The sequence below is a fragment of the Elgaria multicarinata genome, chromosome 1, assembly GCF_023053635.1.
Source record: "Elgaria multicarinata webbii isolate HBS135686 ecotype San Diego chromosome 1, rElgMul1.1.pri, whole genome shotgun sequence".
NCBI lineage: Eukaryota > Metazoa > Chordata > Lepidosauria > Squamata > Anguidae > Elgaria > Elgaria multicarinata.
In genome coordinates, this window is record NC_086171.1 from 210,202,879 (window position 1) to 210,218,192 (window position 15,314).

Consider the following 15,314-nt stretch of genomic DNA (forward strand, 5'->3'; position numbering starts at 1 on the left):
TTTTAAACTTCAAATTAAACAAATGCTTATACCTGTGTAAGTTTTAAAGATAAAGACATCAAAATTGGCACAGTAATAGATATTAAGGAGGGCTTTCAGCATACCAAATTTGAAACGGATTGGGTCATCCGTTGATTTTTTAATGATTTTTTTACATTCCCCCCCCTTAAACCCTTTTCCTGGTATGCAAAGGTTCTTAGTAGCGCCGCCAACTGGGGTGTGATTTAGTTAACAACAACAGCTTTACGCTATGGGGATAGAATCATAGAATCATAGAATAGCAGAGTTGGAAGGAGCCTACAAGGCCATCGAGTCCAACCCCCTGCTCAATGCAGGAATCCACCCTAAAGCATCCCTGACAGATGGTTGTCCAGCTGCCTCTTGAAGGCCTCTAGTGTGGGAGAGCCCACAACCTCACCAGGCAACTGATTCCATTGTCGTACTGCTCTAACAGTCAGGAAGTTTTTCCTGATGTCCAGCTGGAATCTGGCTTCCTTTAACTTGAGCCCGTTATTCCGTGTCCTGCACTCTGGGAGGATTGAGAAGAGATCCTGGCCCTCCTCTGTGTGACCTCAGAGGACCTCTGAGTGACCTCCTCTGTGTGACCACAGAGATAGTCCGAGGGAAACGGGTACGTGGGATGCAGCTCTTTGTTGATAGAACTGGACCTCTGCCCTCTTTTTATACTTGCTTAGGGCTGTGGAAACATCATTAGAGATGGGTGAAGTATGTTCCAGGGAAGGTTACCGGCCATTACGGATCTTCTCATCAAGAAATGTCTGAATTTGAAAAACCAGTTGTCCAACCAACCAATGCATTCAAACACACATACACACACACACACACACACACACACACACACACACACACGACACCCAGATGTTTTCGTTATGGATGTTGTACCAGTTTTATTGGTAAAATTTAACACAAAGCCTCACGAACGCTGGGACATGCTTTTCCTTTTAAAGAATTTCCACTGGACCTTAATAGTGAGCATCCAGTCGTTGACGTACAAACTCTTACAAGCGGATGTGCACACATGCGCCTCGGGGAGAAGGTGACGGCATCCTGGTCGAGGGGATGGTTTCTGCGCGAGGCACTGGGCGCCTACGATTCATTTGCCAGCTTTCTGGGCCTTCTGTGCCGACTTGGTGACTTTGCCGGCGCCACCACTCTTCTTCTCCACGTTCTTGATGACACCCACCGCCACGGTTTGCCGCATGTCGCGCACGGCAAAGCGCCCTGCAATGGAATCGAGAGATGTCAGGTAGAGAGCGGCGCCACTCCGCGGAGTCCGTGGTACTCTATCCCCCCCCTAGTGGTGAAATGTGGCCATGCAGCTTATAGAATCATAGAAGAGTAGAGTTGGAAGGGGCCTCTTTTTTATTACTACTACTATTATTATTATTATTATTATTGATTAACAATACATTAATACAATACTACAATATTCTCAACACAAGACAACAACAAAACAATAAGAAATACATGATACAATCTTATTTATCCTTATAACATTTCTAATTAATATTTTACAATATTACATAACATATAGTGCACACCCCCACCCCGGGATGTATTTCCTGTTTCCAAAATCTCATTGATTCTTCTGGAGGTGGTCTTCCACTTCCCCTAGATAATACATATTCCTACTGAGTCCAACCCCCTGCTCCATGCAGGAATCCACCTCAAAGCATCCCTGACAGATGGTTGTCCAGCTGCATCTTGAATGCCTCTAGTCTGGGAGAGCCCACGACCACCCTAGGTCATTGATTCCATTGCCATACTACTCTTACAGTCAGGAAGAATCTGGCTTCCTGTAACTTGAGTCCATGTCCTGCACTCTGGGAGGATCGAGAAGAGATCCTGGCCCTCCTCTGTGTGACAACCTTTCAAGTGTTTGAAGAGTGCTATCATGTCTCCCCTCCATCTTCTCTTCTCCAGGCCAAACATGCCCAGTTCTTTCAGTCTCTCTTCATAGGGCTTTGTTTCCAGGCCCCTGATCATCCTGGTTGCCCTCCTCTGAACCCACTCCAGCTTGTCTGCATCCTTCTTGAAGTGTGGCACCCAGAACTGGATGCAATGCTCAAAATGAGGCCTAACTGGTGCCGAATACAGAGGAACCAGTACCTTGTGCAATTTAGAAGCGATTCTTCTATTAATGCAGTCCAAACTAGCATTTGTTTTTTTTGCAGCCACAGCACACTGTGGGCTCATATTCAGCTTGTGTTCTGCAACGATTCCAAGATCCTTCTCACCTGAGCCAAGAATCCCCCATCTTGTAACTGTGCATTTGGTTCCTTTTTCCTAGGTGCAGAACTTGGCATTTATCTCAATTAAATTTCATTCTGTTGTTTTCAGCCCAGCGCTCCAGCCTATCGAGATCACTTTGAAATTTGCTTCTGTCTTCCAGGGTTTTTGCTATCCCACCCAATTTTGTGCTGTCTGCAAATGTGATAAGCATTCCCTGCACCTCCTCATCCAAGTCACTAATAAAACTGTTGAAGAACCCTGGGCCCAGGACTGGGATCTCTTATCACAGCCCAGGTCATATGATGGCACTAAGCTGGGAGTTCCAGCTTTCCTTCTGCTACACAGGTGAAGCTTTTACCACCAATTACCTGCAGCCCAGAAAAAGCTTCTGCTGCTAATTTCTATGCATTAGGGCCAAACTAGATGGGACAATGGCAGACTACGGAGACTGGGGGCAGGAGGAAGGGTTGGCCCCTGAAACTGCATTGTTATGGGATGTTCTTAGTGCTTGTTGAATTCCTAAGGCAAGGACAACGGCTTTTCCAGAAAGCCAAAGGTGACATGATAAGAACCACTGATGGCCATGTTGTGCACACTCATAGCACTGTTGTCTCTAGTCAAATAGGTTTTAGGGAGATTTGCAAGGCTTCAAAAGCCTACACAATCGGGACAAAAGAAATAAGCGTGCCTTCAACATACTACCTACAACTTCCTTTCAGAATATTGCTTGGCTGCAGCTTGAGTGCCTACCTGCTGTGGCAGGTTTTCAAATTCTTAACATGCTCTGTTACACGTCTTTGCACACTGAGGAACCTTAGCAAGGGAAGGCATCTAATCATTTCATTAGAAATAGCCGTCAGTCGTCTGCGTTGGTAGGCATTTGCCAAAGATGCAAAGAAAGAAGCAATTCTCACCCAAGGGTGGGTACTGGGAGAAGCTCTCCACACACATGGGCTTGCCAGGGATCATCTCCACAATCGCAGCATCTCCGGATTTCAAGGATTTGGGGTTGTCCTCCAACTTCTTGCCGGAACGACGGTCGATCTTCTCCTTCAGCTCGGCAAATTTGCAAGCAATGTGGGCGGTGTGGCAGTCAATGACAGGGGAATATCCGGCACTGATCTGGCCGGGGTGGTTCAAGATGATCACCTGATAGGCACGAAACGAGACAAAAAAACTTAGCCCGGGACGAATTCTGGAAGAACAGGATCCTACAGTAGGTCTTTCACATCCCAGCATGGGATCATATCACCAATTTGCTTTGGGAAGCTGAGCAATGCTGCCCTCTAATGGAAGATCATGGAAGACAGCTGGTTGGAAGAATTGGGTTTTACAAAATCAACCTCCACTTTAGTTAACATGAAACTAGTATGCTATCGTTGCATTTAGGGATGTGCTCTGCTTCTCCTCGAACCGGAGAAGCAGGAGCGGAGCGGGGGGCTTCGCCTGCCCTTAAGGTGGAGGCGAAGAGGATTGGGGGGCCGGCGGAGCGTGGCGAAGAGGATCGAGGTGAAGGCGGATCCTTCGCCTCGATCCGGAGCTCCGCCAGAAAGGTAAGTGGGGTTTACCGGGCCCTGCCGCTGTCGCCCATGCGGCGACAGCGGCAGGGCCCGGTAACCCCCCCTCCTCTCCCTTACCTGCCTCCGTCCGCGGTCCCTCGGCTTCTTCAATTGAGCCCACGGTTCAACCAGGAAGTCTGAGCCGCACTTGCAGCCCAGACTTCCTGGTTGAACCGTGGGCTCAATTGAAGAAGCCAAGGGACCGCGGACAGAGGCAGGTAAGGCCCCCCTCCTCCTTGGTCCCTTACCGGGCTCTGCCGCCGTCGCCGCACGGGTAGCGATGGCGGCAGGGCCTGGTAACCCCCCCCTGCCCTCCTCTCCCGGCCTTACCTGGTGCCACTCCCCTCCACTGCGGAGCTCTGATTCGGAGCCGGAGCTCCGCGGCGAAGAGGAGCGGAGTATGGGCGGAGCGGAGCGGGCCGATCCGAAATTTTCGGATCGGCCCGCGGGGCGGAGCGGGGGGTCCGTGCACACCCCTAGTTGCATTACCTCTCCTGTTCTTTGCCTTATAAGAGGCCAGTATGTTCTGGTTTGTGCCAGAGACATATTTTGTGTATTTATTTATTTATTGCATTTCTATACCGCCCAATAGCCGAAGCTCTCTGGGTGGTTTACAAAATAACTATTTTTCAAAGAGGAATCAACTATTGCTTGTCGACTCCAGCATGATTTACCCTGAGCTCTAAGCTGAGGCAACCCAATGCTGAGAATGCTGTTTGACACCAGCAAGCAGTTTGACTTTTAGGCTGTAGTCCTGTGCATACCAACTTGGGAGCAAGAACCACAAAAGCCAGCAGAGCTAGGGTGACCATATGGAAAAGAGGACAGAGCTCCTGTACCTTTAACAGTTGTATTGAAAAGGGAATTTCAGCAGGTGTCATTTGTATGCATGCAGCGCCTTGATTGCAATAGTTAAAGCTGCAGGAGCTATACTAGAGTGACCAGATACAAAAGAGGGCAGCTTTAACTGTTGTGATGAAGAGGGAATTTCACCAGGTGCTTCATGCATACAAGTGACACCTGCTGAAATTCCCTTTTCAATACAACTGTTAAAGGTACAGGAGCCCTGTCCTCCTTTCCATAAGGTCACCCTAGAAGAGCTGACTTACAAGTAAACATACGTCGGATCGGAAGCTATTCAAATGACAGGTTTTGTTCACACAAATATCATTTGAGCTGACAAAACTGCTTCTGAATTGTACCATACAAGAGGCTAAAACTATACAGCCCAAACATACACAGTTCTACTCAGAAGTACCTTCCACTGAATCTATTCAGACGACACTTCAAGCTCTGTGGTTAGCAAAACTGTGATTCTCTTGGGTTAGCACTAACCACGAGCCGTGCTGTCACACACAACACTTTAAGCCATGGTTAGAGCCGCTAACCTTGCTGCAGACGGTCCGACTGTGGTTAGTGAGTGAGCAGGGTTTAGCGAAACGCAACGCACAAGACACCTTAAACCTTGCTGCTTAACCAAAAGCCTTAGCCAGCAGGGTTTAAGGTGTCTTCTGAACAGGCCCAAAGTGTTCAATGGGCATGAGGTTCTCCCAGATAAGAGGGCATAGGATTCCAGCTGAGTAGCCAGTTAATCACACCAATGGATTGATTAAACCTTTCATCCTGAAAAGCTTTAGTTAATTGGGACTGTAATATTGGACCTTCCACATGAGCCACTAAAGGTACAAGTCTCTCTCACATAATCTGTGCCCCAATGGGGTGCAGACATAGCCCCAAATGTTTCGCTCTGAAGATGTGGCCTTTCAAAATGGCCACCATGTGATTGCTGCTGACCTGAGAAGTGAACTGGGCGGCCTCCTGGGGCGGGTCAGATTTGCTGTCACCGCAGACGTTACCACGGCGGATGTCCTTCACGGAGACGTTCTTGACGTTGAAGCCAACATTGTCCCCAGGCAGGGCCTCACTCAGGGCCTCGTGGTGCATCTCAACAGACTTCACCTCTGTGGTGATGTTGACGGGGGCAAAAGTCACCACCATGCCGGGTCTCAGGATCCCCGTCTCCACACGGCCCACTGGGACAGTCCCGATACCTGCAGAGGGCCACAAGCAGTGATTAATCAGTGCAACAGAATGATGTAATCCTTACAACTGAGAGAGGCACCTCAAGACCTACAGCAATTGTGGTTTCTCCGTTTAGCACCTGAGATCATATCAGATATATCAGACCACTAGAAATGAATACTAAACTGCAGATCCAATTCTAGTTCTGCTGATTTCAGTTGTATATAATTGACAGGATATATCTTCAAATACTTAAAAGGTTGTCACACAGAGGAGGGCCAGGATCTCTTCTCGATCCTCCCAGAGTGCAGGACACGGAATAATGGGCTCAAGTTACAGGAAGCCAGATTCCAGCTGGACTTCAGGAAAAACTTCCTGACTGTTAGAGCAGTACGACAATGGAATCAGTTACCTAGGGAGGTTGTGGGCTCTCCCACACTAGAGGCCTTCAAGAGGCAGCTGGACAACCATCTGTCAGGGATGCTTTAGGGTGGATTCCTGCATTGAGCAGGGGGTTGGACTCGATGGCCTTGTAGGCCCCTTCCAACTCTGCTATTCTATGATTCTATTACTGTAGTGAACTTGAGAGATGCTAAGAGCTGTTTGCAGGACTCCGTGGTACTAGGTGTTAAGAAAAAATAAAGCATTCTGTATCAAGAAAATATTCACTGTTGTGAATTGTACAGAACGGGTTTCCCACCCTAAAAATCTCAGCTGTAGAAAGTGCTGACATAGGCCGTGCCCAGAGGTATAACTTATATGTATGATGCACAGAAATCATGAAGAACTACTGGTAGACCTCTGAATAATTTGCAGCATATTGGAAAATATTTCTGACTCTCAATTTTTTAACCAGAACAACAAATGACTCACCTGTTTCCATCCACAAAAAATATTAGGCTGCTTAAACAAAGAAATCTGGAGGGGGGGGCACCGTGGATTTTGCCTAAAAGGACTTTGAGCTTAGTTCAGGCCAGGGACTAAAAATAAATCTCTGGGTTGAGCACATGTTCCTGACGCTGCAATCCTATGCACGCTTATCTGGGAGTACGTCCCACTGAATGCAGTGGAATTTATTTATTTTATTTATTACATCTATATACAGCCCCATACCCGAAGCTCTCTGGGTGGTCTACAAAGATTAAAACATGGAACATTAAAAGCAAATATACAACATTTAAAAGCATAAAAACAGATTACATACAATATCCATCTATCCTGAGTCAATGAAGAACTCAGCCTATGCTGTTAAATGCCGGTTAAACTTACTTCTGAGTCAACATGCATAAGACTGCGCTGTTAATTCTAAGTGTAATCTGACACGTAGCCCAGCACTATTTTGTACCTAAATCTGGTTAGTGGAACTTGGGGTCCTAGTAAAAAACAAAGTACATCCTGCAAGCCGGAGGTCTGCGTACTCCCCTGGTATAAATAATCCCAATTCACCAAATCCATGCTTGCTTATTTTGCGTAACCAATTTTGATTCTGCTCTTCACAGGAAGAAGCAAGGAGATATGGAGGTCTCTGCCCACCCAACCCCCTGATCACTGGAAATCCTGAGGGTTGTCTTCACGGTATTGAGGTGGCACCGTTCCACCACCAAACCCCACGGCATCGCTGGTGCGGATGGGTGACAAATAATCCCCAATTGGGGGAGGCCGCGCAGGCTTTCCAGCAGCCATTAGGCTTGCTAGGCCCGTCCCCTCCCCTTTCTGCGGCTTCCGGCGACCAATGGGAGGTCGCCTTCCGCCCAGGAGTGCCTCTAGAGCAGCGCCGGAGCAAGGACAGATGACCTTGTTCCAGCAGGAAAACTCAGGGTAAGTCCCCAACTTTTCTACTACAAATCTTTGGGTCTTTGCCCAGGGGTGACTCCGAATCGACAGCTGCATCATATAATTGATGCAGCGCGGATTCGGAGCCACCCCCGGGGCTTCAAGAAAGTATAGACAGCCCCCTGATCAAGCTTCGTTGATTTTACCATGCATTTTGCACACATTTTCAAGCTTTTCCTTGTGGCCTCAAGAAGTAGAAATTGCCTATAAAAAATAGAGGGCATGGCTAGACAGGGCGATAGCCCAGTGATCGCCCCAGGATCATCCCTGTGCGTCCACATGACGCACAGGGCATCCCGGAAGCAGGGAGCGTGTTCAGAGGAGGGCAACCAGGATGATCAGGGGTCTGGAAACAAAGCCCCATGAAGAGAGACTGAAAGAACTGGGCAGGTTTAGCCTGGAGAAGATAAGATCGAGGGGAGACGTGATAGCACTCTTCAAATACTTAAAAGATTGTCACACAGAGGAGGGCCAGGATCTCTTCTCGATCCTCCCAGAGTGCAGGACACAGAATAACGGGCTCAAGTTAAAGGAAGCCAGATTCCAGCTGGACATCAGGAAAAACTTCCTGACTGTTAGAGCAGTACGACAATGGAATCAGTTACCTAGGGAGGTTGTGGGCTCTCCCACACTAGAGGCCTTCAAGAGGCAGCTGGACAACCATCTGTCAGGGATGCTTTAGGGTGGATTCCTGCATTGAGCAGGGGGTTGGACTTGATGGCTTTGTAGGCCCCTTCCAACTCTGCTATTCTATGATTCTTTGATCCCTCCCTTGCCCTGGGATATTGCCCTACAGTTTAGTTCCGATTTTTCCGTGGTCTCGGGATGATCCTGGGACCGCAGAACGTGTGGCCCGCCGTCGCAGTTTTGTCCCAGCTCCTCGTGAGTAACTGCGAGCCGGGCATGGGACCCAGGCACAGGACATAGAGCTCCTCAGAAGCTCTGTGCTCATCGGGGGTGGGGTGGGGGGGAGCAAGAGGTGTTTTTTTAAAACAACAACAACAACAACAACTTAACAGTCTTCACAGGAGCGCTCCTGCACTCTTCTCAGATTCAAAAAACAAAACAAAATGGTGGCCGCGATGTCCTCTTCTCCCTGGGACGTTGCCGCCGCGTGTAGATGAGGGCGACGATCTCGCGATCATAAAATCGCAAGATCGTTGCCCTCCACCTCCCTTCGTCTAGCCATGCCCAGAACCTAAGATGGTTGGGGTACTGAGTTCTGCACTGAATGCCACCTTCCACACTAGTATATTATGTAATATACAAAGCCCCAATTCACCTTCCTGCTGGCACGTGTCTATGAAGATGCCATAACGTCGTAGCAATTCTGCCAATGGCTAGAGATTTTCCAAGCAACGGACTTCCTGAAATAGTCTCGTTCTGAAACTGAAATGTTCTTGCATGATTTTCGACAAATGGATTTAGAAATAAAAGCTGGGCTACGGATTGGAGAAGGTTCTTTTCCTTGGCAAACCTCTTTGTTTACCATCCTCTAGTACTTTTATCATCATACAAATTATCCCTGGATAATTACTTAACAGAAAAGAATGTTTGTGACTGCTGTAGATGCTTTGAACTACAGCTAATACTGAGTTCAATACTGAGTATTAGTGATACTAATACTAACAGTACTAATACTGTTAGTACTAATTAGTACTATTAGTACTAATACTAATGCTGTTTGGAACTGTAATTTTAAACATCTGGTAGGCACAAGCTTATACATACATAAAAGGTGGCTCAAAGAAGTAAATCGTCATCACTTCCTGCTTCTTAAATGCAAGATTGCATCACACGGGTCAGGAGAGGCCTGTGTGACGCAGGCCAGGCATTGCAGGTAAAGCTTTTGGCTCACCTCCAATCTTGTAGACATCTTGAAGGGGAAGACGCAGAGGTTTATCTGTGGGGCGGGTGGGGGGCAGGATGGTATCCAGAGCTTCCAGCAGGGACACTCCGCTGGCGTTCCCTTCCTTGCGCTCCACTTTCCAGCCTTTGAACCAAGGCATCTGCAAAACAAAATGGCGGAAGTGTACATTGAGCAGGGTTTGCCCTATGCAGACGAACCTGGTGGCACCTCCTAAAATCCATCACTGAGGAGAAAGTGACCTTCTTACATGGAACCATAGAGTTGCCAAAATGTCTGAGGAGGGACATGAGAACAGTTTCACCAAGTCACATCAATCTGTGCCTCAAGCTCAGGGCCCATTTCCATGCCTCAGAGAACTACAATTCCCAGGGTTCCCTAGGAAGAAACCCCAATTTTCCCCTGCATTTTGGCTCCCACAAGAAGTATTTTCTGTAGCACTTGGGAAGATCCAAAGCTCAGTCATAGAGCACCCACAGCCAAGAGGAGGGACCATGTTCAATCCTTAGCATCTCTGGTTAAAAGAATCTCAGTCTGCAGAGGCAGAAGAAAGTGGGGAGAAAGAACCCACCTAAAACCCTGGAAAGCTGCTCACCATCAATATTGGGCAAGATGGACCAGTGGCGTGCCTGACTCAATAGGATGCATCTTTGGGCAACACCATAAAAGATTTCTCGGGCAATGGCACCACCTGGTGGCTAAGCACATCCAAAGCCATCGTGTTTGCGTTCCTTACTGAAATACCTCAAGGAATCACAGGGAACTTATTCCAGTGCAGCCTGAGGCGCTCATGGCGGCTTCTTTCAAAAGCCTCCTGCCCACAATGGTCAGAGATACCCCAGCAAACAACCAACGGGCCAAAATGTGGTGTGGTAGCCACCAAAACACCTCCCTCACCGTCTGACTCCGTGTTGCCTCATTAGCCAATGAAAGCTCGGATCCCATATTATTCCCTTCGTTACATCATTACGAACCACATCAAAGCTACCCAAACCCTGCCAGCCACTGACAACCTTACTCTTTCCGTAGGTCGGGAGTAGGGAATGTGTGGCCCTCTAGATGTCAGGAACACAGGACTCTGCCTTAAACTGAGTCAGACCAATGGTCCCACTAGCGTAAAAGTGGTCGTTTCTACACCGGCCTTTTTCCCCAGGGTTGTCCCTGGGTCCTCCCTGTGCGTCCAAATAATCACCATGGACTCCTGGGGGCAAAGAGGAGATGGGCACGGGTTTTCCCAGGGTTAATGAAACCCTGGGAAAACCGGAATCTTCCAGCAGTCCTGGGACCGTCCTGAGACCGCAGGAGGTGTGGGCGCCCATCCTGTCTGGTGCCCACTTACTTACGAGTAAGCGCAGCACCAGAAATGGGCACGGAGCCACACAGCGCGGCTCCGTGCCCATCAAGGGAGGGGGAGGCAGTAATTTCGCCGCTCCTGGGATGGCAGGGAGGGGGGTTGGGGGGCAGTTTCAGGTGCATTTTTTTATTAAAAAAAACCCTCACATTTTCGATGGAGTGGGGCCTCGCTCTTGCGCAACCGGTCCCATTGCTTAAAAAAAAAGGGGGTATAGCTATTAATGATAAATTAACAAGTAATATTAAATGGAGAAGAGGTATAGCTAAATCAAATGATTTTGAAGGAATTTGGAAACAGTTCCTAATATTTGTGTTTTCAAAAGGAAGTGGGAAACCACCAGCAGAAGAAAGTATGAGATTCTGGAATCAGGAATGAGATCCCGAGGTGGGGGGTGCACTTGTAGGTTATTTTGATTATGTTATTAAGATAAGATTTTGTATTCAAATTGAACATTACGTAGTATGTTGTTGTTGTTGTTGTTTTTATGTGAATATAAATGTGTATGTTTAAGTATTGTAGAAAATAAAAAAAATTATAAAAAAAAAAGAAAAAAAGGGGGGGTTACCTGCACCATCCCTGGGCATGGCACGGGTGTGTGGACCCAGGGGGAGGATCTTGGAAGCAGGAAATCCCGAGATCCTCCGCCCTCCCTCCCGGAAGGCCAGGAGATGTAGTGTCAACACTGACCGACAGCAGCTCTGCAGGGTTTCAGGAAGGAGTTTCCCCTGCCCCACCTGGAGATACCGAGGTTTGAACCTTGGACCTTCTGCATTCAAAGCAGATGCTCCACCACTGAGCTATGGCCCTGCCCTGTTGTTAGCTTGCAACTCTCATCAGACTTCGCCAATATAGCCAATGGTGAGGGATGATGGCAACTGCAGACCAACATCTGTATGGCCACATGTTCCCCATCTCCAACACAGAACATAAGAGGAACCCTGCTGGATTAGACCAAAGGTCCATCTAGTCCAGCCTTCCTTCAGCTCCCATCTGCCCTGGCCAGCATGGACAATGGTCAGGAATGCTGGGAGTTGTAGTCCAAAACTTCTGAAGGGCAGCAGGGTTGGAGAAGCCCGATCTAGTCCAGTATCAAATTTCCCATGGTGGCCATCCCGATGCTTCCAGGAAGCTCAGAAGCAGGGCATGGGCGCAAACAGCTCTCTTGTACTGTTGACGTCCAGCAACTTTCAGCAGGGAAGCCCAACCTAACCATCATGGAGGATAAGGCTATCAATGGCTATTCATCATGATGGTTATATAACCTGGAGGATCAAAGGCACCATTCCTCTGAATACCAGTTGCTGGGGAACATGAGAGGGAGGGACCTTTTGCACTCATGTCCTGCTTGTGGACATTGCTTGGCCACTGTGGGAACAGGATGCTGGATGAGTCCAGCCTTCAGCCTGATCCACCACGGCTCTTCTTGCAATCTTTATGACTACTAGTAGCCTCTTTTATAGACCTCTGCTCTCCTTCATGAACTTGTCTAATCCCCTCTTAAAGTCAACAAAGCCAGTCAGCATCATCACTTCTTGTGGGCAATGAGTTCCATAAGTGAATCCTGTGAAGAAGACCTTCCTTTTGTCTGTCCTGAATTACGGTTATGTTACTGTCATATAAAGCCCTAAACAACTTGGGACCAGGATACCTAGCAGACCGCTTTCCCTTATACATACCCAGGCGACAAACCAGGATGATCAGGGGCCTGGAAACAAAGCCCTATGAAGAGAGACTGAAAGAACTGGGCATGTTTAGCCTGGAGAAGAGAAGATTGAGGGGAGACATGATAGCACTCTTCCAATACTTAAAAGGTTGTCACACAGAGGAGGGCCAGGATCTCTTCTCAATCCTCCAAGAGTGCAGGATACGGAATAACAGGCTCAAGTTAAATGAAGCCAGATTCCAGCTGGACATCAGGAAAAACTTCCTGGCTGTTAGAGCAGTACGACAATGGAATCAGTTCCCTGGTGAGGTTGTGGGCCCTCCCACACTAGAGGCCTTTAAGAGGCAGCTGGACAATCATCTGTCAGGGATGCTTTAGGGTGGATTTCTGCATTGAGCAGGGGGTTGGACTCGATGGCCTTATAGGCCCTTTCCAACTCTACTATTCTAGCTCCTGCCTATCTCTCCTCTCTCATCTCACACTATTGCCCCGCTCGTGCTCTCCGCTCCTCTGATGCCATGCTTCTCGCCTGCCCAAGGACCTCTACTTCCCTTACTCGGCTTCGTCCTTTTTCTTCTGCTGCCCCTTATGCCTGGAACGCTCTTCCAGAACACTTGAGAACTACAAACTCAATCACAGCTTTTAAAACTCAGCTAAAAACTTTTCTGTTCCCTATAGCTTTTAAATATTGAGTTTGTTCTGACTCTATACTGTTTAGCTTCACCCTACCCAGTGCCCCTGTGCCTGTTTGCATTCTCTTTCCCTCCTTATTGTTTACTACAACTTTATTAGATTGTAAGCCTATGTGGCAGGGTCTTGCTATTTACTGTGTAATCTGTACAGCACCATGTACATTGATGGTGCTATATAAATAAATAAATAATAATAATAATAATAATAATAATAATAATAACAATAACTTTAAGATCCACACAGGAGGTCTTGCTTGTCATTTCAAAATGGACGGAATGTCACCACGAAGTGCCCAAACGTCAAGCCTTTTCAACAGCAGCATCCACCAGCTGGAAACCCTCCATCACGTAGTTCAGGAGGCATCATTCAAACGCCTCCTGAAGAGACACTTGTTCACCCAGACTTTCCCTGGGCCTTAATTAAACTACCCCACTCCATTTTACTGCTCCATATTACTGTTTTTAACGCTGTGTTTTCATGCTATGTGTTTTAATATTGTATTTTGACGTTGTGAGCCGCTGAGAGATTCTATTATATTCAGCAGTATATAAATGTTACAAAATAAATAAATAAATAAATAAAATAATATCCTGTCTGGCAATTTCATTGGATGACCCTGAGCTGCAGCTTTCTTTGAATTCTCTGGGGTTTGCCTGGCAGAATGTTTCTCCTCTAAGCACATAGCTCCTGAATATCTGGATATTTGGGGCTGAATATCTGGATACTGGGGGCTCTTCAGTCTTTTTGTGTATTTATTTATTTATTTATTTATTGCTTTTCTATACCACCCAATAGCTGAAGCTCTGAGAGAATCAATACAGCCTCTGTATCTGATACTCTGTTCTATTTTAAATGCACACACATTAATGATCTTATTTATCTATAATAATAAAAGAAGACTTAAGGAATTCTGACTGTCAGCACCACAATACCAAAACCATGACACATAGGCCATAGCTAGACCTAAGGTTTATCCCTGGATCGTCCAGGGGTCAAACCTGTTCATCTAGCTGACTCACAGGGGATCCAGTGCTCAGGCAGGGGCGAACCCTGGATGATCCCAGGATAAACCTTCGGTCTAGCTGTGGCCTTAGATTCCTGAAACTTGGCATGCATACTAAGAGAATCCTAGGGATGTGCAACTCAGGTTTGTTTTTGTAAAGAAGGCAAACTCCATGTTAGGCATTATAAGAAAAGGAATTGAGACTAAAACAGCCAGTATCATATAGCCTTTATACAAATCTATGGTGCGACCACACTTACTGTGTACAGTTCTGGTCACCACACCTAAAAAGGATATTATAGAGCTGGAAAAAGTGCAGAAAAAGGCAACTAAAATGATTAAGGGGCTGGAGCATCTCCCCTATGAGAGAAAGTTACACCAACTGGGATTGTTTAGCCTGGAAAAAAAGAGGCTAAGGGTGTACAAAATTATGCATGGTTTGGAGAATGTGGATAGGGAGACATTTTCCTCCCTCTCTCAAAATACTAGCACCCGGGGTCATCCCATGAAGCTGATTAGTGGGAGATCTAGGACAAGTAAAAGGAAGGACTTCTTCACACAGCGCATAGTTAAATTATGGAACTCACTACCACAAGATGTAGTGACGGCCACCAACTTGGATGGCTTTAAAAGGGGGGTGGATAAATTCCTGGAGGTGAAGGCTATCAGTGGCTACCAGCCCTGATGGTTGTGTGCTATCTCCAGTATTCGAGGAAATAAGCCTGTGTGCACCAGTTGCTGGGGAACATGGGTGGGAGGGTGCTATTGCACCATGTCCTGCTTGTTCATCCCTGCTCAATGGCTGGTTGGCCACTGTGCAAACAGAGTGCTGGACTAGATGGACCCTTGGTCTGATCCAGCATGGCACTTCTTATGTTCTTAAAGATACACTGCTCCTGATCCAGGAGGTTTCAATAAGCTATTACAAAATCTAAATATAATTTTAAAAATGATCTAGCAAATCCAGTATAAATCAACAAATGCATGTGTCCATTTAGAGACGAGAGACTGCGTCCATCTGCTCACACATTTTCTATGACCCTGTTCAGACGACAGAGTGAATTATT

General features: G+C 47.1%; 1 protein-coding gene across 1 annotated transcript in view; it reads right to left on the reverse strand.

The window, feature by feature from the left end:
* Nucleotides 1-882: 882 nt before the first annotated feature.
* EEF1A2 (eukaryotic translation elongation factor 1 alpha 2) overlaps nucleotides 883-15,314 on the reverse strand; it is a 37,665-nt gene continuing 23,233 nt past the window's right edge. The window contains exons 4-7 of the mRNA XM_063147070.1: nucleotides 9,526-9,676; nucleotides 5,607-5,863; nucleotides 3,168-3,402; nucleotides 883-1,242 (exon numbers count right to left, since the gene is read on the reverse strand). Coding sequence (XP_063003140.1) covers nucleotides 1,115-1,242; nucleotides 3,168-3,402; nucleotides 5,607-5,863; nucleotides 9,526-9,676 — 771 coding nt within the window. The 3' untranslated portion in view covers nucleotides 883-1,114. The remainder of the gene's footprint in view (nucleotides 1,243-3,167; nucleotides 3,403-5,606; nucleotides 5,864-9,525; nucleotides 9,677-15,314) is intronic.